Raw genomic sequence first — 23,974 nt, forward strand, 5'->3', positions numbered from 1 at the left:
TAATCGCCATTCAAATTTTGTCCTATGTTTTATTCCCACTTTTTCTCATTCTGGAACAATCATTTTATTTCTTTATCTAGTTTTCATACACATTGTTTCCTTTCATCCTTTTTACTTTTTTTTTTTCTTTTTTAAGTAAGCTCTGCACCCAACATGGGGCTTAAACTCATGACCCAGAGATCAAGAGTCATCTGCTCTAGGGACTGAGCCAAACAGGTGCCCCAAATTGTTGTTGTTGTTGTTTTTTAATTGAGATATAATTGACATATAACATTGTGTCAGTTTATGGTGTGCCAGTGTTGGTTTGATACATTTTTTTTTAATTTACCTATTTATTTATTAGAGAGAGAGAGATCACAAGCAGGTAGAGAGGCAGGCAGAGACAGAGAAAGGGGGAAGCAGGCTCCCCACTGAACAGAGAGCCCAATGCAGGGCTCCATCCCAGGACTCTGGGATCATGACTTGAGCTGAAGGCAGAGGCTTTAACCCACTGAGCCACTCAGGCGCCCCGGTTTGATACATTTTTGTATTGCAATATGATTGCTACAATATTAGCTAACACCCTTTCAAGTCACATACTTATCTCTTCCTTTTTGTGTTGAAAACCAGTTAAGATTTAGTATCTTGGTAACCTGGAAGTTTGTCATATAGTATTGTTGACTTTAGTCACCACGTTGCCCTTAGAGCTCTAGAACTCACTTCTAGTGATAAGTTTGTACCTTTAAATGTCTCCCCAACTCCCCACCCCCAACTGAGAACCACCATTCTACTCTGGTTTTTGTAAGTTCAGTATTTTTTAGATTCCACACATGAGTGATATCACATGGTATTTGTTCTCTCTTGGATTTACTTTCCCTAGCATAATGCCTTCAGGGTCCACCCATCTTGTCAAAAATGGTGGGATCCCCTTTCTCATGTCTGCATAATGCCCAGCTGTGTATGTGAATGTCTCCTTTATCCACTCATCTGTTGACAGACACAAAATAGCCATGCGCCCTGTGGTTAATTATTTTAAGACCTTATCTATTGGCTTGATATTATGAAAGGCAGGGACTAGAACTTTGATACTGTCCATCATCTTTCCTCCTTCTATTCTCCCAATATGGCAATATAAAAAAATTGGCCAAATCAGTGTTTAGGGTTTGCTATTATGGTAATGAGTCAAATAGTGAATTATGATCATTTTCTTTCTTCAATTTCTTGTTTACCTAGAGTTAACAGTTGCCTCTTTTCCTCATTGGTTTTCTACACCATAAACACTCTACTTTTCCTAAACCTTCCATTGAAATTGTGAAAAAACAGGGGAGCCTCAGTGGCTCAGTTGTTAAGCATCTGCCTTCAGCTCAGGTCATGATCCTATGGTCCTGGAATCGAGCCCCACATTGGGCTCCTTGCTTGGTGGGAATTCTGCTTCTCCCTCTCCCACGCCCCCTGCTTGTGTTCCCTCTCTCGCTGTGTATCTCTCTGTCAAATAAATAAATAAAATCTTTAAAAAAAAAAAAAAAGAAAGAAAGAAAGAAAGAAGGAAGAAAGAAAGGAAGGAAGAAAGGAAGGAAGAAAGAAATTGTGAAAAACAGTGGTGCCTGGCCGACTCGGTTGGTGGAGAGCGGAACTCTTGATCTTGAGATTATGAGTTGAGCCCCACATTGAGTATAGAGATTACTTTAAAATCTTGGGGTGCCTGGGTGGCTCAACTGGGACCTCAGGTCATGGGATTGAGCCCAGTGTAGCCCTGTGTAGCCCCGTGTCTGGCTCTCTGCTCAGTGAGGACTCTGTTTACACTCTCCCTCTGTTCCCTGCCCGCCCCTGCCCTCCCTCCAGTGGCTTGTGGGATGATCTCAGGGTCCTAGGTTTGAGCCTGCATTGGGTTCCCTGCTCAGCTGGGAACCTGCTTCTCCCTCTACTGTTCCCACTGCCTGTGCTCTCTTGTGCTTGCTCTCTGTGTCAAATAAATAAACTCTTTTTAAAAAAAATGTGTAAAACAAAGATAAACACACCATGAATGCTAATTTTCACTTAGTCAAACTCATCAGTTATACCCCTTCTATTCTTCTGGGAATAGTTCTGGAAGTCCTCTGTTTCAGTCCAGGCTGATCGCTCTCTGAGGTTTGCTGCAGAGGTATCTTTCTGAGGGCTTCTCTCTTATGCTGGAGTCCGTGTATTCTCTTTGGTTTACTGTCCTCACCCCCCCACCTCCCAGATTACATTTTCTAATAGTTTGCTAACAAAGGATAAATGGAAGGTAAGTTTTTTGATATTGTAATATCAAATTGATATTACAATTCAATTATCAATAGATTATCAAATTGATACTGTAATATCAAATTGATATAATATCAAATATTATAATATTTAATATTATAATATCTGACTAGTTGTGTGTAGGATTTTATGGTGGATGTGGACAATCTGATATCATCTACTTCCTAATTCCTCCCTGTTTTATTCTCTATAAGTACTTGAGATGTTTTTATTCCCAGTGTTGTGACATTTTGTCCAGATAAATATTACAAGAATAATCCCATTATGACATTATTCTATACTTTTACCTGAACTTGTGTACTACTATGGAAACCATATTGTATTAATTTGTGCTTTTCTAAGCGATCAGAATATGTCATGCTGTGCTTAACAATGGACAATTCTTCTAACTTTATTAACCCTTCCTGTAAGAAAAGTCAACAGAATTTATTCCTTTCCCCCTACAGAATAGGAAGTAATGATCACTAATTTACTGACCACGCAGCAAGACCTGTTCTGAATACATTTACATGTATTAACTCATGCTAATTCTCCACACAGCACTTTGAGGGAAGTGCTATTATTATTCTCATTTTAAAAATAGATTTGAGGGGCACCTGGGTGGCTCAGTGGGTTAAAGCCTCTGCTTTCCGCTCAGGTCATGATCCCAGGGTCCTGGGATTGAGCCCCACATCGGGCTCTCTGCTAAGCAGGGAGCTTGCTTCCCGCTCCCCCCCCCCACCTGCCTCTCTGCCTACTTGTGATCTCTCTCTGTCAAATAAATAAATAAAAATCTTTTAAAAAAATAGATTTGAGATATATAAGACTTGAAACGCACCCATTTAAAGGGGAGAGTATAGTGGCTTTTAATAAATGTATAGGGTTTTGCAGTGGTCACAGTAATCTGATCTTAGAACATTTTCATCACTCCAGAAAGCATCCATTAGCATCTCCATTTCTCCTGCCTGTCCCACTCTTTGGTCCTAGGCAAAAACTAATCTTTCTGTTTCTATGGATTTGCCCATCCCAGTCATCTCATACAAACGGTATACATTATGTGGTCTTTTTAACTATCTTCTTTCACTTCACCTAATGTTTTCAGGGTTCATCCATGTTGTAGCAGATAACAGTACTGCATTTGTTTTTATGACTGATTAGTATTCCATTGTACGGATGAACCACATTTTGATTATCCTCTCATCTGTTGGTGGACATTTGGGTGGTTACCACCTTTTGCTCTTATGAATAACGCTACCATGAACACATGTGTCTAAGTTTTCATTTCTCTTGGGTAGATATCCAGGGAGAGAATTGCTGGTTACATGATGTTTAACATCAGAGAAACTGCCAAACTGTTTTCCAAGGTAGCTGTACTATCTTCCATTCCTACCAGCAAAGTAGGAGTGTTAGAATTTCTCCTCACCTACACTTGCTGTTGTCTCATTTATTATAACCATCCCAGTGTGTGTGTGAAGTGGTATCTCATTGTGGTTTTGAGTTGCATTTTCCAAATGACTGGTGATAGTCAACATTTTTCATGTAATTCTTGGACATTTATATATCTTCTTTGGAGAAATGTTTAATCCTTTTCTTTGCATATTTTAAAATTAGATTGTCTTTTTTATTACTGAATTGTAAGGGTTCTTTATACAAGCTCATTCATTCATTCGTTCCTTCCTTCCTTTAAAGTAAGCTCTACACCCCACATGGGACTTGAACTCACAACCCCGATTTCAAGAGTCACACACTCTACCATGAGCCAGCTAGGTGCCTCCTTTATACAAATTCCTTATCAGATACATGATTTGTGAATATTTTATCCTATTCCTTGGGTTATCTTTTTATTTTCTCAGTGGTGTCTTTTAAACCACATATTTAATTTTGATGAAGTCTAACTTATGATCCTTTTATCACTTCTGCTTTGGTGTCCTAAGAAATCATTGTCTAACCCTAGATTTATACCTGTTTTTTTTTTTAAATCTGTGAGTTTTACAGTGTTAGCTCTTATATTTAGGTCTGCAATCTGCTTTGTAGTAATTTTCATGTATGATGTGATTAGGGAAAAAAAGCCTCATTTTAGAGATAGGGAACCTGATGAACCAAGTGGTAATATGGCTTGTCCATGGCTGTACAGCTAGTTAGTGGTATAGTTCGGAATTTGAACTCGGGCCCTCAGATTCTAGAGGAAGCTTCCAGCCCTCACTTGCCCTCAGAATTAGAGTCAGAATTCTTTCATTTATTTATTTATTTATTTATTTATTTATTTATTTGACAGAGATCACAAGTAGGCAGAGAGGCAGGTGGGGGGTGGTGGGGAATGGGGGAAGCAGGCTCCCTGCTGAGCAGAGAACCCGATGTGGGGCTCTAGGATCATGACCTGAACCGAAGGCAGAGGCTTCAACCCACTGAGCCACCCAGGCGCCCCTAGAGTCAGAATTCTTGTGTCCAGCTCCACATCAGCTGCCAGTGCTCTTCTTTTTGAGCCCTGGTTGTATCTGTAACAACACAGGTTTCAGCTGCATCACCCTAAAGGTCCCTCCAGCTTTAATTTGCTGTCAGTTTAAAAATTGTACAGTTCCCAGGGGTTCTCTGCGCAGACTTTTCCCCAGAGTATGTAGGTAGCAGCATCACGTTGGTCACATTGACTTAAAACCGTGTCCTCAAGGTCTCTCCCACATCATCAGGGAGCAGCCAGCGCTGAAGGTCTTCATTATCTAGAAATAAAGAAGCAGAGGCAGGAGAAATCTCAGGAGTCCCCCATCCTCCTCCCGATGAAAGAACACAAACAGCCTCATTAGTCACCTTAGCAGGTGGCTGCCTCCATGAGGGTGCCTCCTTTTTAGCACAAGAAGTCCCCAATGCCCCTTGCTGTGGATGCGGGACTTGGTGCAGCAGAGCTGGGCCACACAGGCCTGTCTGGGGACCCGGGCATCTGTCGTCCTCAGTGGCTCCCATGGCTACCAGCCAGATAACCCTGGAGGGAACAGGCCTTTGGTATTAGGGGATTAATGATTCTTCTGCTGTAAACCTCCTCCCCTCTTGTCCCCCGGCCCCAGTCACGAGGGTGTGGAACCTGCACTGTTAGGTTGGACTTCTATGTTCCTGTGTGTTTTGCTGGAACTTTGTCATGTTATATGTTGTGTCAGTTAGGCCATTCTCTACTAGTCTTAGACTGCTATGTGTAAACTGAAATTTCTCTTGAAATGGCATGCATGTGTTGTGGAGAGGTATTATCTGATAGAGCAAATTGAGTTCTGATGTCAGATCACAGAGTTTTAAGTATAGAATGAGGGCATCTGGGTGGCTCAGTTGTGATTCCCAGGTCCCGGGATCAGGCCCCTCGTAAGGCTCCCTGCTCAGTGGGAAGCCTGCTTCTCCCTCCCACACTCCCCTTGCTTGTGTTCCCTCTCTCACTGTGTCTCTCTGTCAAATAAATAAAATCTTTGAAGAAATATAAAGTATAGAAGGGACTCCATTTTCAATGCTTGATCCTTTTTCTCCCACTAGTAACTCTTCAGTTCTGGCACAAATACCTTCAGGAGGAGGGAACTCATCTGTAATTTCCAAGAGCAAACTACCAGAAAAGTTAGGGAAAAGCATTCTTTGTCTCTTGATCATTTTCTCCAAACTGGTGTGAGTCATGCACTCAGTCCTACAAGCATTTATGAAACATCATTCAAGAACCTGGCTATGTGCCTCACGAAGGGTGTAGAAAGATAAACCCCACCCAGTTCCCAAGTTTGCAGACCTGTGAACAGCTCATTACTACAGTGTGGTAAATGTTCACCATACCTCCGTGTCATCATGGGTCCCAGAATTACAGTCTCATTGTTGTCTTAATAATGCACAAAGGTTGCATTGATGAGAATTTACCTCCAAACTCATGAACACACAAACACAGTGAGCTAGACACGGCAATCATTTCCACTATAGCTATCCCCCAGTCCACGTGTACTGGGGTGAAAATAACTAGTACATGTGGGGGCTGTGCTTCCAGAGGTCCCAGGGTTTTGCATTCGCTGCTTGATGGTGGGTTACAGTGGTACTCTTTCCTAGGAGGTGTTTTGGGAATGTCACTAACACTGCTATTAACGGATCTTGCTTTAAAGAAGATAGTTGTGTAGAACTGATGCTGGCATTCTTGATCCAGGGACCCAGAGGGGGTCCTGCAGTACTAGACAAGAGGGTCCTTGGCTTCATGCAGGAGAGAAATCAAATGCGAGTCCACAGAGCTTATTGGAGATAGGGAACCGATATAGTTGATGTGTCTGGGAGACTCAGAAAGGAAAGGAGTAGGAGTCTCCTTTTTGTTCAAATGGGAGGATAGTCATCCAGTGTATGTGTGCTCCCCGGCATCCAGGAACCTGTTAGAACAAAGACGGGAGCCCAGGTGTTCTTCTTTGGAGCCAGAGGGTCTTGGCATCGAGATGTCTGGCCCCAGTGGTCTGGAATATGCACATGATAGCTTTGTGGGGGTCCCTCTCATCTGGCCCTTCCCTAGATATTATCGACTCTCGAGAAATCATTAACTCTTTGTCGCTTATAAGGAGGACATTCTGAGCCTTGTGTAAAGTGGGGTAGGGGTGCAGGTCCTGGCAAGAATAGAAGCAAGAAAAGGAGCAAAGAGCAGATTTTTATGGAGTACTTCCATTTCCTTATCTCAGAACTCTTATTAATTATTAATAACTAAAAGTGTCAGTCAAGGTTGCCAGTAGTATTTGGGTTAAATATGAGTTTCACATGTCCTGAACTAGCAATCAAAACTTTCAAGGATAACTTAGATAAAAGTTCCTAAACTTTTAAAACTTCAAGTCCTAACGACCTAAACACTAGAATTAACAGCCTGCTATGCACAAACTTAGAACATTTTATCCATTGTTCCTGCTCCCAAGTTTCTTTCTTTTCTTTTTTTTTTTAAGTTTTTGTTGTTGTTGTTGTTTTTATTTACTTGAGAGAGAGCACAAATAGGCAGAGAGACAGGCAGAGAGAGAGAGGAGGAAGCAGGCTCCCCACTGAGCAGAGAGCCCAATGTGGGGCTCGATCCCAAGACCCTGGGATCATGACCCAAGCCGAAGGCAGAGGCCTTAACCCACTGAGCCACCCAGGCACCCCTCCCAAGTTTATTTCAAAGTTACTTGTATGCATCTCTACAATTTGTGGTTGTTACTAATGGCTATTCACCAAGTATTTCTAACATCCTACCTTCCAGCTGTTGACTGGAATGCATTTCCTGGTCCTGTCTGGGTGGGTGGGGCCACAGTACTAGCTCTGGCCTGTGAACTGTGAGAAGCATCCTTCTGAGGTTTTCTTTGCTGGGTGGGACCAGAGCAGCCTTTTGGGAAAGTATGGAATTTTCCTTTTTTGGTATCTGTGTCTGAGTATAAGTAACCTATTGTTCAGCTGGGACTTAAGGATATTTCGTGGTGGGTCACCTGATGGGCCCGTTTGTATGTAGTGGCGGGGGTGGGGTGAGATGGTCTGGGGTTGGGTGTCCCTAAAGGTCCTTCTACCTGACTCAGGTTTCCATTGTTCAAGTTGGTTGCCTAAAATTGACCTCTATGTTGGGCACATGAGTGTTATACTACCCCCTGCTTTTCTCTAACAGTATGAGGAGAAAGAGAAACAGACTCTCACAGGATCTTGCCCCTACGGCCCTCTCCTCCACACCCTGGACAGCAGCAGTGACGGCCAGTCTGTCCGGCACCTTCTTCAGTGAGCTTCACAGAGGTGGAGAGCAGGAGAGCCAGTGTTCACCCTGTTTCTTATGGTCTCCACTGGTCCATTTGTTGCATAAAAGCAGACAGACTAAGCTGAAATCTTGGGCAGGACACTCACAAGCTATGTGACTTTAAGGCATTTAATCTCACGTAGAGGATGACTGCTGTTCACAGCACCTACATCTCGTAAACAATGAATGTCCTGCCCAGTAAATGGATGAGCGTGGATTACATACTCAACCCAGAGCCTGTAACATGATGAAGTGCTTGAACTAGGAGCTTTTCATGACAGAGTGATAAAAACAAGGACGATCTCTGTGGATGGATATGGATGGATTTTACTGAGCCAGCCAAGCGCCCCTACTACTATTAGTTTAAGAAAAAAGTTAGGGCACCTGGCTGCCTTGGTCAGTGGAACATGGGGCTTTTGATCTCAGAGTTGTGAATTCAAGTCCCACGGTGGGTGTAGAGATTATTTAAAAATAAAATCTTAAAAAAAGTTGCAGAACAAAATAAAGATGAAGTAGAAACAAAAGAAACCAATGACCTTATCTGTTAAGATGAAACAGGAGGGGAGGGAATGGCATCTGCCTCTAAGTATACCTTTTGGTTTTTACTTTTATTTTTTTTTAAAAGATTTTATTTATTTATTTGATAGAGATCACAAGTAGGCAGAGAGGCAGGCAGAGAGAGGAGGAAGCAGGTTCCCCACTGAGCAGAGAGCTTGATGTGGGGCTTGATCCCAGAACCCTGGGATCATGACCTGAGCCAAAGGCAGAGTCTTCAACCCATTGAGCCACCCAGGCGCCCCTGGGTTTTACTTTTAAAACTGTGTTTACTTATGTTAAAAAAAAAAGATGGGAAAAACCTTAATGCTTTTTTTTTTTTTAATTTTATTTATTTGACAGACAGAGGTCACAAGTAGGCAGAGAGAGAAGGGGAAGCAGGCTCCCTGCTGAGCAGAGCCCAATACGGGACCCGATCCCAGGACCCTGGGATCATGACCTGAGCCAAAGGCAGAGGCTTTAACCCACTGAGCCATCCAGGTGCCCCAATGTTTTTGGTTTAAATTCAATCTAACTATATGCCAAATGGGTGAGATAACTATACAAGAAAAAAACCTAATTAAGGAGTTTTTGAAGATCATCAAAAGCTCCTTAAGATTAGGTATATATATATGTATTTTGTATATATACTATCAATATATAAAGACCTTGGGAAAAGTCTTGTACTAGGTTCATATCCCAAGTAACCAAAGTTAGCGTCATTTAACATGATACTCTATATATCTACCATTCATGGAACATTCCCGCCCAAAGGGTTCCCCCTAACACCATTGCTTATGCAATCTGTCAAACCCAAATGGAAGGACATTTAAAAAACGTGATACTGGGGCCCCTGGGTGGCTCAGTGCGTTAAGCCTTGGCCTTCGGCTCAGGTCATGATCTCAGGGTCTTGAATCGAGCCCGGCTTCTGGGCTCTCTGCTCAGCAGGGAGCCTGCTTCCCCCTCTCTCTGCCTGCTTGTGATCTCTGTCAAATAAATAAATAAAACCTTAAAAAAAAAAAAGACTTGTTTAAAAAAAGTTATAATATTAAAAATGTCAACTGCAGGGGCGCCTGGGTGGTGCAAGTGATAAAGCATCTCTTCAGCAGGAAGCCTGCTTCTCCCTCTGCCTGTAGCTTTCCCTGCTTGTGTACTTTCTCTGATAAAATATTTTTTAAAAAGGTCAACTGCACAAGGCATAGGTTAAAAGTGTTCAGGGGTGTCTGGGTGGCTCAGTGGGTCGTGTCCAACTCTTGGTTGCTCAGGTCATGATCTCAGGGTAGTGGGACTGAGCCCCATGTTGGGCTTCATGCTGTGTGAAACTCTCCCTCTGCCCCTCTCACTAAAATACATCAATCTTTAAGAAAAGGGTTCAGAAATAGGAAGGATGGTGGAACAAACTGGAGAAACTGAGTTCTGCTCTACTTCATTAATGGTAATATATCAATGTTAAGTTTCCTAAACTGATGCAAAAGAACATCCTTTTCCTAGGAGATTCTTGGCGTACTCATGGGTGTAGAAAGGAAAAAGGAAACAAGGCAAAGTAAGACTGAAACTAGGTGAAAGGCTATAGCAGTTCACTACACTGAACTCTCTTAAATGAATGAAAGGCTCCAGAGTAAGTTTTTTTTTTTTTAAATATTTTATTTATTTATTTGACAGAGAGATCACAGTAGACAGAGAGGCAGGCAGAGAGAGAAGGAAGCAGGCTCCCCACCGAGCAGAGAGCCCGATGTGGGACTCGATCCCAGGACCCTGAGATCATGACCTGAGCTGGAGGCAGCAGCCTAACCCACTGAGGCCACCCAGGCGCCCCGTGTGTTGTTTTTTAAAAAAATACTTTATTTATTTATTTGACAGAGAAAGAGAAAGCACACACACAAGAAGGGGAGCAGCATGCACGAGCTTGCCGTGGGGCTGGATCCCAGGACCCCAGGATCTTGACCTGAGCTGAACGCAGATGCTTAACTGACTGAGCCATCCAGGTGTCCCAAGAATAAGTTTTAAAAAAGAAAAAATAGTTGCTTTTGTTTTATTATAACAGACCTAGTATATTTTTTTGTAAAAAATATAATCTAAATGCTTGATAGTTGAGTATACAGCTTAAGTGTTACCTTCCAACTACCTAAGCATTAGACATTTGGTGACGTAATGAAAAGGCACAGGAGCTCACAACCACATTTATTAGAAAAATACTACAAGCTGGAAGTTCCTTTCTTTGAATGCTGAGGATGTGCTCCATGGGGCCATTCCTTCTGTTTTCATCAAACTCTGCTCAGCATGCCAGGAATCCCAGCTCTCTGGATGTTCCCAGGCCAAGGGATGGCCCAGTTCCACCATGAACCCGACCCATCCCAGGCAGTCAGGAAGCAGCGCTGAGTAAGCCAGGCCTACTGCCTGGACCCAGAGGGATCTGGACCTGACAACCGGGCAGCGAGGTACCCGCGCGCCTCGGCAGCCACGGCGGCAATCCCGCCGGCCCGTGGAGCTTGCACTTCACCTCTTCTTCACAAACTTCTTTCTGGAAGCATTGGGATTTAACCGCCTTCTCCCTGCTCCCAAGGTGTTGTCTCGGATCTGCAGCGTAGCCGACCGGCTGGAGATGTCATTCTCCGCAAAGGGAGATACCCCAGCTATGTAGTCAGGGGCAAACACGTCCGTTTTCTGCCTGGCCTTTCGGGACAGTCTCAGCTGAGGGAAGCGCTGGTCCTCAGTCAGATGGGGGTTGATGGCGTATTTGCCCCCTTTGGGAGTGGGAAGCGAATACTGCAAACAAGAAAGGAAAGGTCATTAGGCGGGCAACCTATCCAAACACGTCCGATCCTGTTAATGTCAAGCTTCCTGACGGCTCTGGATGCAGGCAGATGACATCAGGGGAGTTTATCAGTCACTGCTCCTTGTGCTGTGACTACACACCCTCAGCTAGCAATGGAGTTACCTCCAAACACAGAACTCTACTAAGCAGGTACCATTTTCACTGGCGTGGGTAACTCTGAAACAAGTGTTCTAGGATTGAGCAAATAAGTAATTATGGAAAATGGTGTCAAGGTATCAGGGAGGGCTAGCATGAACTCTGTTGGGTTGAAATGGAACTTACAAACTCATTTTAAAATACAGATATCTAACAGAAAATATTCCTTGTATGATCACATACAATCTCTATCCACCGTGGGTTGAGACATCTCTGACCCCCTAGGGCAAGGAGCCTACCCTGTGCTCAGCTCTGTGCTTCAAAACCCCACTGTCCATAGGAATCAGAGAAAGGGCTGATCTCAGGGCAGGGACGGAACTAGAAGAGTGCCAGACCATCTTGGGCCACAAGGTAAGGCTGGGTTCAAGGCATCAGAGGGACAGTTCCATGCCAAGCCTCTCCTGGTCCTCTCTGCAGATTCTGATCCTGGAGCTAAGAGGTCTTGCTCTGCCAGTTGCAGGCCCGGCTGTGAGGGGAGTGGGAGAGCTGCCACTCACCCGGAGGCCCCGAGGGTTCAGCACCTTCGGGTTGCGTGAGAAGTGCATGTGCAGGCTTCCATCGTCGCTAACGGTCACGGACACTTTCTTCAGGGTCTTGTTTCCACAATGCGAACAGAATACTCGGCTCATATCAGATGTGGTTCTGGAGAGAAAAGGAAAGTTTTGGCAAAGAAGTCATGGGGGGCAAACCCCGTCCCCAGAGCACAAGATGAGTCACGGTTGTCAGAGGAGGAGAAGGAAGCAACAAGGAACAGGGGAGACTGAATGGCCCAACATGTCACAGACCATGGCCGCCCAGCCTTGTGTTGCTGAGACAAGCCGCCACTGCGCTGTGCCAAGGGCAAAGATGAACAAAGTAACACAGGCAGCAAGTCCGTAATTCAGCTCGAAGTTGAGCCAAATGTTGTTACACTAGTAAATGAAGTCTTACTGTTAGACATTATTCCACAAGTTTAACATCAAAACAGTCCTATAGAGCTGGCATTCTGTCCATCTTATAGATGGGGAAACCGAGGCACGGAGCCAGTAAGTGGCAGCTACAAGGCCAGGAAGGTGGCTCCATAATCAGTGCTCTCAATGGCACCTGACTCAAGTCAAAGGGATTATTCCTCCTTATTCCTGCGGCTCTCCGCACCTTGCCTGGAGATGGCAGCCATGCTGCTGGGCCAGGAGGGAGCTCCAGAAGTGCCCAGAATGTATTAATGAATGCCGCAGGAAACACTGGAAAGCTGCTACGACTGGATGAATCTCCCAAGAAGCTGAATTCCTGACCTGCAAGTCTTTGAGAATAAACCGCAAGTGCCTCAGTCACTGGGCTAATCTCACAAGAATGGAGAACGTTTCTTAGGGCTGCTAAGAATGCATGTTCATTTGGGGAACTTGGGGTTTTATAACAAAGGGCAACAGGGGAAATGGGATTTCATGAAGCTTCACTGTCCTAGGCCTGGTACATTTCCAAACTGAAGATTGAGAAGAAGGCGGAGGCTGATGGTAGGGCAGGGCCCCTGGGTCACGAGTGCCTGGTTGTCTTAAAGCTGGCAGGGGAGCAGTGGTCCATCTACACAACTTTACCCTCAGTGGAACAGCACTAGGGACCCAGGAGACACCTTGCTCCTCCACGAGATGATCTGTATGATGGCCACCAAATCTGAAGTGAATCTACAGAGAGGCTCTCAGCCACCGCAACGTAAAATCCCAGGGCCATGCTTCCCTGGCAAAGCTGAAGTACAGCCTCGTCCGTTCCAAGCACGTCTCCGGGACCCCACCATCCCCCCATGAAGACCACTTTATGAGCCAGAGAGAAGGGCATGCTCTGTGAACTAACAGTTCACCTGAGCGGACTGTGTCCTGTGTTCTAGATATCACACTCTTCTAGGACAATCAGCCCCTCTGATTTTATGCAAGAAAAATCTGAGTTCACCAACTTCTGTAAAGCTACTGCGATACAGAATCTGGATCTGAGCCTGTGTCATCCGAATCCATTCCACCTTTTTTTTTTTTTAAAAATAGAAAATCTAAAGTAGACCAAAGAACACAACGGACCCCCAAGGGCCCCTCACACAGCTTCAACAACTATCCATTGATGGCCATCCTGTTCCATCCTACCCCCACCCGCTCTTCCCACCCGTGGATTATTTCAAAGCAAATCCCAGGCATCATTTCATTCATAAATGCTGCAGTGCATGTGGTTAAATGATAAGGGCTCTTTGCTCCACAATCCACGCCTTTAATCCTGTGACTAAGAAACTAAGACAGGAGGTCACTGGTGGCCTCTGTCCCAGAGGTTTCAGCACTCTGGTGAGGACAGAACCTAGGTACATATGAAGGACAAGGGGGAGGAAAACCTACACACATGGCCATCCTTCCGGAAGCTGGCACAAAGGAGAGGGAGAGAAGTGGTCCACAAAGAGGCCACGGGTGTAGATCGTCAGCTGCGTACCTGAAACAGCCGTGGCAGCGCAGGATGTAGCTCCGGGCCTCTCGGACCAGCATGCCGTTCACGGCCAGAACATGCAGCCCCATCTGTAGCAGGACGTTCTGCAACCAATGAGCAAAAGCACCACCCAAGTCAGCAAAACCAAAGTCTAACATCTGTACAATTACAGTGAAAAGACTTCGCAAAGCCTGGTTTGGCTCACAAGGGGGTTTTGCTGAGGGAAAGGAAGATCAGGAGGCCACTCAAGACATGTAAACTAGAGCTAAGACCTAGATTTCCCCCTTGTATTTGAAGGGGCCAGGTCTTTGGCCCAGGGCCCCTCACTAAGCATCTCTCTTAACAAAGACATTTATCGTGTCGCATTTAAAAGCTTAAAAAAAAAAACACACACACACACACACACAAAAACAAAGATATTTATTTTGTCAAACACAAAAATACACTCTTTCAGGAGCTGGAAACCTCTACTTTTTCCAAGAACCTAACTGAGAACAGAACATGAAACTTAACACAAGACATCTATTTTGTCACTATGTTGATTTTCTAGTTCCCAACCAAAGCTACAGATAATCAAAGAGCACAGGTAAAGTTTCTAGAACCAGGAAAAGAGGCATCACAGAGTAGAGCTGTACATAGTCCTGTAAAGGTTATGAACTAGAGCCTAGGTCCGGCTGATGCCCATCCACCCACCTGCATGGCAAAGTCTGTAGTCACACAGCCAACCCGCACATCCTTCGGCACAGCGCACTGCTCTGACTCCCGCTGTATCTGCTTGATGTTGCTGGGAGTTATCCAACCGCCCCCGTCATCGTCGCTATCCCTGTCTTTCCCTTCTTCAAATCCGCTCTCTCCTTCCTCATCCTCCTCACTTGGAACATCATCATCTCTGTCCATCTGAAACAACAGAATTCACACGGTCCCAGCCCACGGGAATGGCAGGAAGAAGCTGGCGTGCTGTCCTCGGGGAATCATACATAGGACCTTACCAGCAGCTCCTGCAGTTCATGATCAATATTAGGCAAAGGGTTTCTCCAGAACATGAAGGAAGTGAATTCTAGGTTCTCAGGCTCACCAGCTGGCTGTCCATGTTGTACTGTTTCTCGTGGGGGTTGAGACTGAGGTGAAAAGAAAATTAATTTTAAGACCTGAAAATTGAGAGGATTACATACGGAATGATAGATGACACAAGTCAGATCTGACAGGGGCTGGACAAACTAGGATATTAGTTTAGATAAATGTGGTTCACTGCATACAATTTGTGGAAATATATAGCAAAAGAGGGCAGGAGAGCATGGCTTATCTAAGCAATTACCTTTGAGGGGAGATGGAAACCAGAAATGTGGAGAGGAGTTTCTGGGTGCTGACTTGATAAGCTCACTTTAACCTTTAAAAAGAAAAGAAAAAAGTGACAGCTCTAAGCAGAGAAATACACAGTCTGACAATTGAGCATGAAGAGTAAGTCAACAGAAAACAAAGTATCTTCCCTACAGTTATTAAAAATTGGGAAACATAAAAATAATTATTCAGTGATCCCGTAACTACCAAATAACGACTTTGGCATAGTTCTTTTTTGAATGCATTGATGAACAACGCTACTTATAAAACTTACATGTATCTTTAGTTATATACTTGGGATAAATGCCTAAGAGTGGAATTGCTGGGTCAAAACATAATGTATTATTATTATAATGTATTATATTATTATTATTATTTTAAAGATTTTATTTATTTATTTACAGAGAGAGAGAGAGATCACAAGTAGGCAGAGGCAGGCGGAGGGAGAGAGGGAAAGCAAGCTCCTTGCTGAGCAGGGAGCCCGATGCAGGGCTCGATCCCAGGACCCTGAGATCATGACCTGAGCCGAAGGCAGAGGCTCAACCCACTGAGCCACCCAGTCACCTGATACTGTATTATTTTTTAAAGATATACTGTTTTAAAGCTTCTGATAGAAACTATCTAACTCCTGGGGCACCTGGCTAGCTCAGTGGGTAGAGCATGAGATTCTTAAGCTGACAGTCATGAGTTCAAGATCCCCACAGATTTTATAAAAAACAAAACAATCCCCAAATCTAACTTCTGCCCAAAAGGCTGCAGGAAAAGGGCTATTTTTAGGAATCATGAACTGATGGATGCCAAATGGATAGCCAGCTTCTAGTCACACTGTGCTCAGTCTCAGACTCAGGCTTTATGTTTCCCTTTACCCCATCTCCCTAAAACATTTCAGTGACACACAGAAATCTGTGTTTTACCCATCAGTTTTAGGCTCTTTGCACTGGAGGGCTCTAAATCTGGTTGAAAACATGTGAAGGCAGTCCCAATTAGTACACATGAGTTTAGAAGACTTCTGATGATTTGAGACAGAGAATATTAAGCAATTCTTAGTTAACACTATTTGAAATTAATTATTACATGATTATTTGGCTTATAAAATCTTCTGGCCTGGGAAAAGCCAATAGGACCCAGCCACAAATCAATTAATCTCTTGAACTAACCAATGCAGGCAAGTCCCTGAAAGCACAATAGGAACCTAGAATTTTGAAAGTGGCAAGAGTTTAAACAAACAAACAAATAAAAACCAGACAAGCACATAGCGTTCTCTCTTGCTTTTGGAAAGAACTCTGTTTAAAAATAGCAAGAACATAGCTTTTTTTTTTTTTTTTTAAGATTTTATTTATTTATTTGGCAGACAAAGATCACAAGTAGGCAGAGAGGCAGGCAGAGAGAGAGGAGGTAGCAGGCTCCCCGCCGAGCAGGGAGCCTGATGCGGGGCTCGATCCCAGGACCCTGGGATCATACCTGAGCCGAAGGCAGAAGCTTTAACCCACTGAGCCACTCAGGCGCCCCGAACATAGCTGATTTTACTCTATTTCTGCATTTTCCAAATTTAACCAACCCTTTCTAAAAACCTGCAGATCAAGAGACTGAGATACTGAGATGCATCTACTAAATGAAACATTTGAATCTTACTGGGATCGTGATCCAGACAAATGTTTAAAAAAAAATTGTAAAATAATTGGGAAATGTGAATACTAGGTAGACATCTGACAATATTAGGGAATTACTATTAATTCTGTTTAATGATTTTGTGTGGATTTTTTTTTTTTTTTTTTTTTTTTGCTTTTTGAGAGAGAGACCAAGAAATATCAATGAAATACAATGTCTGAGTTCAAAATCCCAAGGGCTGGGGGTCAGTAGAAATGAACCTGATAGATCATGACTTGCTAAGTGTGGAGACAGAGTAATGTGGACACTGGGTCCAACTATTCCCTCTACTCCGTGTATCTGATAGTTCCCAGAATAAAAAAGTTAAAAGGAGGAAAACCAATAATCCTCCTGATTTACCTTTTCTGGTTCTTGTTTTAGGTGAGACACCCCAACAAATTCTGCTTCTAACTGATAGGTGAGTGCCAGTACTTGAATATCTGTGGCAGAGAGGCTGGGATAGTCGCCAGTTTTCTTTGAAAACTCAGTCACTGTAAAGAGAGCCCCAACTCAAATTAGAAACAAAAAGCTATATGACCTTGGGGAACCATAGTGAAAGTATGAAAAAGAACTCAGGATCAATATCCCAAAAAAACATTCTTAATATTTTCATTCATTTCCTTTTTCTACTCACTGTTGAGACATTTGTACTCTCTATCATTAAAATTCAAGCCAGTTAGGTTTACTGTGACATCCTTATTCAGTCCAGACCATGGGACACGAGAACAAAGTTAACAGAAAGTAACTAAAAGCATAATGTCTGCAAATGATGAGAGTTCCTTATTAAATCTGGTATTATGTTGGAATAGAAGGTATCTTCTCTGGTCTAAAATTCTTTCATTCTAAGTATAACAAGCCAGATTAATAGGATATTCAGATTCCATAATGGGATTACAAGTTAATTCTGTTAATAACTGTTGTAGTTTATGATGAAACAAAATTATTGGACTGCTCTGTAACGACTCTGCTTTATAACAATACCACTCACATTTCCTAAAAAGCAGGTATTAGCAGCTAAAATTTGTTGGGCACTTACTATGTATTAAGTACTGTACTAAAAGCTTCTTATTTTATCCTTCAACCAAACCCTATTACCATTAGTTACTTCTCAGAAAGAGTGAGTAACCCGTATATAGCTAATAACTGGCAAGGCCTGGCTGACTCCTGACCCAGAGAGCCTCTGCCACCAAGATCTCCTAGAACGTGGTTCTGAATCAAAGCTGATAAAACAGCCAGACCTCCACTCCCACCCGAGTCGGTCCCGAGCAGGTAGCCTGGGACCCAGCTTCGCCATCGACACCGGGGCAGAGGCACTCACCCAGCCGCACGTACTCCGGGAAGGGCTCCTTGAAACGCAGCTCGTAGGGCAGGACGGCGAGCCGCCTGCGCGTGGCCTTATCCCTAATCTCGTTCACCACATCCCGGATTGTATAGATGTTCTTCCCGATGTCCTGCGGAAAGACCCACACAGCTTACACCCATCCATACCACGCAATGCACTGACCGACTGCCCGCAACACTTCAGGGGTCGGTCCAGCTCGGTCCCTGCTCCTCTTGGCGGTAGCCCTCCTTACCTGCAGAGCCGCGTCTCGCAGGAAAGCCCCGGCATCCGCCACAACGTGCTCCACGAGCGCCATCTTGGCGGAACGCGCCCTCAGCGCGCTTGCGCACAGAGCTGGCTCCACCCCTACGTTCCGAACTGGGCCTCTGGGAGCCGGGAGGTCCAGTTGTGACTCCGCGGCGCCTCCTGGCGGCCGCATAGGCCTTTCCCAGCTCAGGGATATCCGCGCGCATGCGCGGCGTCTCCAGCAGCCCTGTCAGGTGTGGGCAGGTCAAACTTTGGGAGACACTGTAGGAGGTAGGCTCCTGCGGCTCACCCCTTAGCGCCTTATTTACTTTCAATGTAAAACCTGTATGTAGTCCTATTACAAGTCAATACAGAGAAACTACAGTTCATTTTAAGATCACAAGTCGATGAGACAGATACTGTTTTGTGTCTAAGGGCTAGCTGCTCAGGACAGCTAGTCTCGGCTAACATGCCTAGTATCCGGTTTTACGAAGATTAACATCTGGGGGTAACTCTCGATCTCACGGTCGTGGGTGTGGAGCCTACTTACAAAAAGGGAGAAAGAGAGAAAGAAAAGGAAAAGGAAGGAAGGAAGAAAGGAGAGGGGGCGAGAGGGGAGGGGGAAAAAGGAAAGGAGAGGATAGGTAAGAATAGATTGATTAACGGACAAACCAACCCCTGAGCCACTTTCTTATCCATTATGCTCTGTTGACCGCTGCTTACGTACCCCCACTTGATTTTGAGAGTCTTTGATATCCTCACCTACTCTCTAAGCAAGGCATGTAATTTACTAGCAAATAAACCCTTGCGGTATGGAACTGAAAGGGAGTATTGGATGACTTCTAAGTTCCTTTTGCAATCTGAGATTCTATAATTATGAGATCTGGTCTGTCAAAATTCATGCTGGAGAATTTCAGCAAAATGATGACGTGGGTTTTCTGTCATTCATCTTCAGCGTAATTGATTCATTCCAAGCCTCCTTTGTCAAGTCTTCAATCTTATCCCTTGATTATAATTTATTCATCCTACCCCCAAAAACCTTTCAGTGCCCTAGGCAGCTCTTTGAACAGTTGCCCAAATCTCCTTTCTTTCTCTAAACATCTGTCTCAACTTTTCTTACTATTTATTCTCTTCAATGGCTCCTGTCTTACCTGCCCTGCCTGAAATAGCATGGTGGAAATGGAAAGCTGTTTCTTTCTTTTTTCTTTACTTTTTTTTTTAAGATTTGTTTTTTAAATTTTTATATATTTATTTGACAGAGACACAGTAAGAGAGGGATCATAAACAGGGGGAGCGGGAGAGGAAGAAGCAGGCTTCCCACTGAGCAGGGAGCGGGATGTGGGGCTCTATCCCATGACCCTGGGATCATGACCTGAGCAGAAGGCAGATACTTAACAACTGAGACACCCAGGTACCCCTGGAAAGCGGTTTCTAATGTTCTAGTGGATCATATCAAAATTTTTTGGTTTTTATTTCCCAGCTTTGTTTCCTTGCAGAATTTGACACTGCTGACCATCTCCTCTATATGGACTGTCTCTCCTCTCTTGACTTTGGTAATACTTAAGGATCCTGGTCCCCCCGCCTCTCTGATGGCTTCCCACACGCCTTCACTGGATTTTATTCTGCCTTGCACACAGAGCACCCTCCACAGAAATGTTTTGGCCCCGTTGTCCTTCTAAGTTCTCTCCTTCAGCAATACTATCTATCTTCAAGGCTTCACTTATTACATTGTAGGAATGTCTCCCAAATCTTTAGGTCCGATCCCTATTTATCTCCCAATTTAGCTTCCTGGAAACATCTACCTAAAATGTTTAGACATCTTGGCGTGCCTTGGTGTTTCAGCCAGTTAAGCATCTGCCTTTGGCTCAGGTTGTGATCCCAGGGTTCTAGAGTCCAGAGTCTGGCTCCTTGCTCTGCTGGGAACTTGCTTCTCCCTCTTCCTCTGCCTGCCACTCTCCCAGCTTGTGCTTTCTCTCCCAAATATATAAATAAAATCTTTAAAAATAAATTAATAAAAAATAAATAAAAATTTTAGACATCTTCACTCAAGGGGAAGGTTAAAATTGATGTAATTATCTCTTAACCTGCTTAAACTTTTTTTCACTCATTAGAGTTCTTATTTTTTACTAGTGGCATTTCCAACAAAGGCACTCAAGGTAAGAATCTGAGTCATCTTAATTCCCACGTTCATTTTTTAAAAAAAGATTTTATTTATTTGAGAGAGGAAAAGAGCATGGGTTGGGGTAAGGGGCAGAGGGAGAGGGAGAGAGAGAATCCCAAACTCTCCACTGATTGTGGAGCCTCACACCAGGCTCAATCCCACAAACCTGAGATCATGACCTGAACTGAAACAAAGAGCTGGACCACTTAACTGATTGAGCCACCCAGGTGCCCCCCCCCCACCTCTTTACCTTCGTTTGCAACCAGTACTCTCCTTGATGCAACTTCTGAAATATTTGGGGTGCCTCTGACCCCTCTACATGCATCCCGTTTACTCATCTTAATCTCATGCCTAGAATATATAATCCACTCAACATTAGTATTCTTTTCTCTCCTTCTTTAATTGATTGCTCCCGTTGCCTAAAAAGAGAGGGAGGATGTGGGAACTGGACTCCATAACAGGTTTATTAAAATTGGCAGTAATAATTCTGTAATCCCTGTAATGAAGAAGAATGATCTAGATCAGTGGTTCTCAAACTGGAGGGTGCGTCAGAATCATCTGGAGAGCTTGTAAAAACAGATGGGTAATACGGGTGCCTGGCTGACTCAGTCTATGGAGCAAGCAACTGTTTATCCTGGGGTCCTGAGCTGGAGCCCCACACTGGGTGTAGAGGTTACTTAAAAATAAAATCTTAGGGGGCGCCTGGGTGGCTCAGTTGGTTGGACGACTGCCTTCAGCTCAGGTCATGATCCTGGAGTCCCAGGATCAAGTCCCGCATCAGGCTCCCAGCTCCATGGGGAGTCTGCTTCGCTCTCTGACCTTCTCCTCACTCATGCTCTCTCTCACTGTCTCTCTCTCAAATAAATAAATAAAATCTTTAAAAATAAAATAAAATCTTAGGAACAAAAACGAAACCAAAAATGGATGGCTAGGCTTCATCCTCACATTCTGATTTGTAGATCCGGGCAGTGTCTGAGAATTTGCATTTCTAATAAGTTTTATGTGCTGCTGCTGAGCTGAGCTGAGGACACACTCAAGAACCACAGATTTAGGGGAATTATGACAAAGAAGATCAGGCTTTGAGGCATTCATTTTCCGGTGATGACTGAGAATATGTATTAATACAGAAGGTCTCTTGACACTGTGTATCTTTTGTCACTTTTTAAAGCAGTATTTTAATTGCTTTTTTGTTTCTTTGTAACATTAGTCTCCAAGTTCCCTAAAGCCTTAGAAGGAATTTAATTTACTCCACAAATATGTATTGGGAGCTAATTTATACCATCATGGGTTGGGTGATACAACAAAATGAGTTTGTGGCTTTGGAGCTAGACCTTGAAGGACAAGTAAGGCAGAAGCACCGAGGTATGAAAGTCCACGTAGTGTTCAGGAAATGAAGGTAGTATGTGTGGTAGCTGAGGACATCTGGGAACAGGATCTCTCACAGGTGAAGTAAGCCCTGAAACACTTCAATTTTTTGAAGTTTATGGGTTTTCAAAAGTAAAGAAATCTAACACACTATTACAAAAATTATGGTCACTTTAAGCAGTTTACATTAAATTAACACTTCGAAAAACATGTAGAAGGACTCAATGTATGACTCATTTGGAGATAATGTCAAGTTTTACATGTGAAGCCCTGGTGGTATTTTTTTTTTTTTAACATGTGAACTTGGGTGGCTCAGGTCATGATCTCAGGGTCCTGGGATTGAGCCTTGCTTCAGGCTCCCTGTTCAGCAGAAAGCCTCTTTCTCCCTCAGCCCCTGCACTCCTGCTCCCTGCTTGTGCTCTCTCTCTTCCTCTCTCTCTCTCTCAAATGAATAAATAAAAATCTTTTAAAAAATAAAAGAGAAAAGTCTTACTTGTGGGCCAGTGAAGATCTGAATTCATTTCTAGGACTGGAACATGTGGAGGCTGTGGAACAGTGGGCTAGGGGAAGGGAAAAGTTGATGCAGAAGAAACACTACAAGGAATCAAGAAGTATCCCTAGAACTCCTTTGAACATTTTTGGGAGTGTCCCAAACTTTTTGTCTCTTGTCTTTGCCCTTGGTTTTTCTTCTTCAGGGACATTGTGCTGGCCATTCACTACTTAGTCTCCCAGAAGCAGTTCAGTGTCCCTTCTGTAAACCAGTCTCTGATTACTCAAATCAGATTTTTTCCCAAGGACAGATTTGTACTTTTCTTTCTTTTTTCTTTTTAAGATTTTTTTTAAAAAAGATTTTATTTATTTATTGGACAGAGAGATCACAAGTAGGCAGAGAGGTAGGCAGAGAGAGAGAGAGAGAGAGAGAGAGAGGGAGAGGCAGACTCCCCGCTGAGCAGAGCCCGATGCGGCACTCCATCCCAGAACCCTGGGATCATGACCTGAACCCGAAGGCAGAGACTTTAATCCAATGAGCCACCCAGGCAGCCCTGTACTTTTTTTCTTATCAAACTTAAGACATTTTAGTTCTTTTGCTCAATGAGCAGTTATTATTTCTGCTTTGCATTGTAATTAATTGTGCATTTTTTTTTAAAGATTTTATTTATTTGAGAGTGAGAATGAGAGAGAAAACATGAGGAGGAGGAGGGTACAGGGGGAAGCAAACTCCCTGCTGAGCAGGGAGCCCGATGTGACTTGATCCCAGGACCCTGGGATCATGACCTGAGCTGAAGGCAACTACTTAACTGACTGAGCCACCCAGGGGCCCCAGTTGTGTGTCTTCTTCAAGTGGGGTGGCAGGGGGAGAGGGATATTTTTCCTCAAATGAGCATTTCAATTTACCTCTTAACTTTGAGGGGACACTTTTATGAAAACGTATTTCAGATTTTTTGGTGTGTCTTTGAATAACGTCTTCTATACTGTGGGATCTACAGCAATGTGTTCAGTGCTCAATAAATGTTGATGAAATCTATTCATTCACCAGTTTACTTAAAGAGACCTCCTGTGAGCCAGGCACTGCTTTAGGACTATGGCTTTGGGGATATGGCTCCTGTCCTTATAATTCTTCTGGTGGGAAACAGATTACACACACACACACACACACACACACACACACACACATGCATACATTCATTTGTAAGTGAGGTAGTGATTAAGTGTGGAGGAAATATGGAGGAAAAATATTAAGCAGGAACAGGGGCTGGTAGGAGGTATAATATATTTTTATATTTAATAAAAATATTAAGCAGGAACAACTTGTCAAAGAAATGGGCTGCAATAGTTAAGCAGGCTGATCAGGAAAGGCTTTACTGTGGATAGTCGAGCAAACATTGGATGAGATGAGGGAGTCAGCCATCTGACTTTGGGGAAAGAGCTTTCCAGGCAAAGGGAAAATCAAGTCCAAAAAGAGTAACTGGAGATAAGATGTGGGGAGGG

General features: G+C 43.7%; 1 protein-coding gene across 1 annotated transcript; it reads right to left on the reverse strand.

Annotated features, from left to right (window-relative positions):
* Positions 1 to 10,672: 10,672 nt before the first annotated feature.
* Positions 10,673 to 18,578, reverse strand: NOB1 (NIN1 (RPN12) binding protein 1 homolog). The gene is made up of 9 exons (XM_032325820.1): positions 18,467 to 18,578; positions 18,211 to 18,343; positions 17,253 to 17,383; positions 15,223 to 15,294; positions 14,897 to 15,025; positions 14,601 to 14,804; positions 13,914 to 14,011; positions 11,972 to 12,116; positions 10,673 to 11,269 (listed from the first exon to the last, which is right to left on the reverse strand). The coding sequence occupies exons 1-9, from the start codon at positions 18,527 to 18,529 to the stop codon at positions 11,000 to 11,002; spliced, it is 1,245 nt and encodes a 414-aa protein (XP_032181711.1). The 5' UTR covers positions 18,530 to 18,578; the 3' UTR covers positions 10,673 to 10,999.
* Between the last annotated feature and the right edge of the window lie 5,396 nt (positions 18,579 to 23,974).

The sequence above is a fragment of the Mustela erminea genome, chromosome 19, assembly GCF_009829155.1.
Source record: "Mustela erminea isolate mMusErm1 chromosome 19, mMusErm1.Pri, whole genome shotgun sequence".
NCBI lineage: Eukaryota > Metazoa > Chordata > Mammalia > Carnivora > Mustelidae > Mustela > Mustela erminea.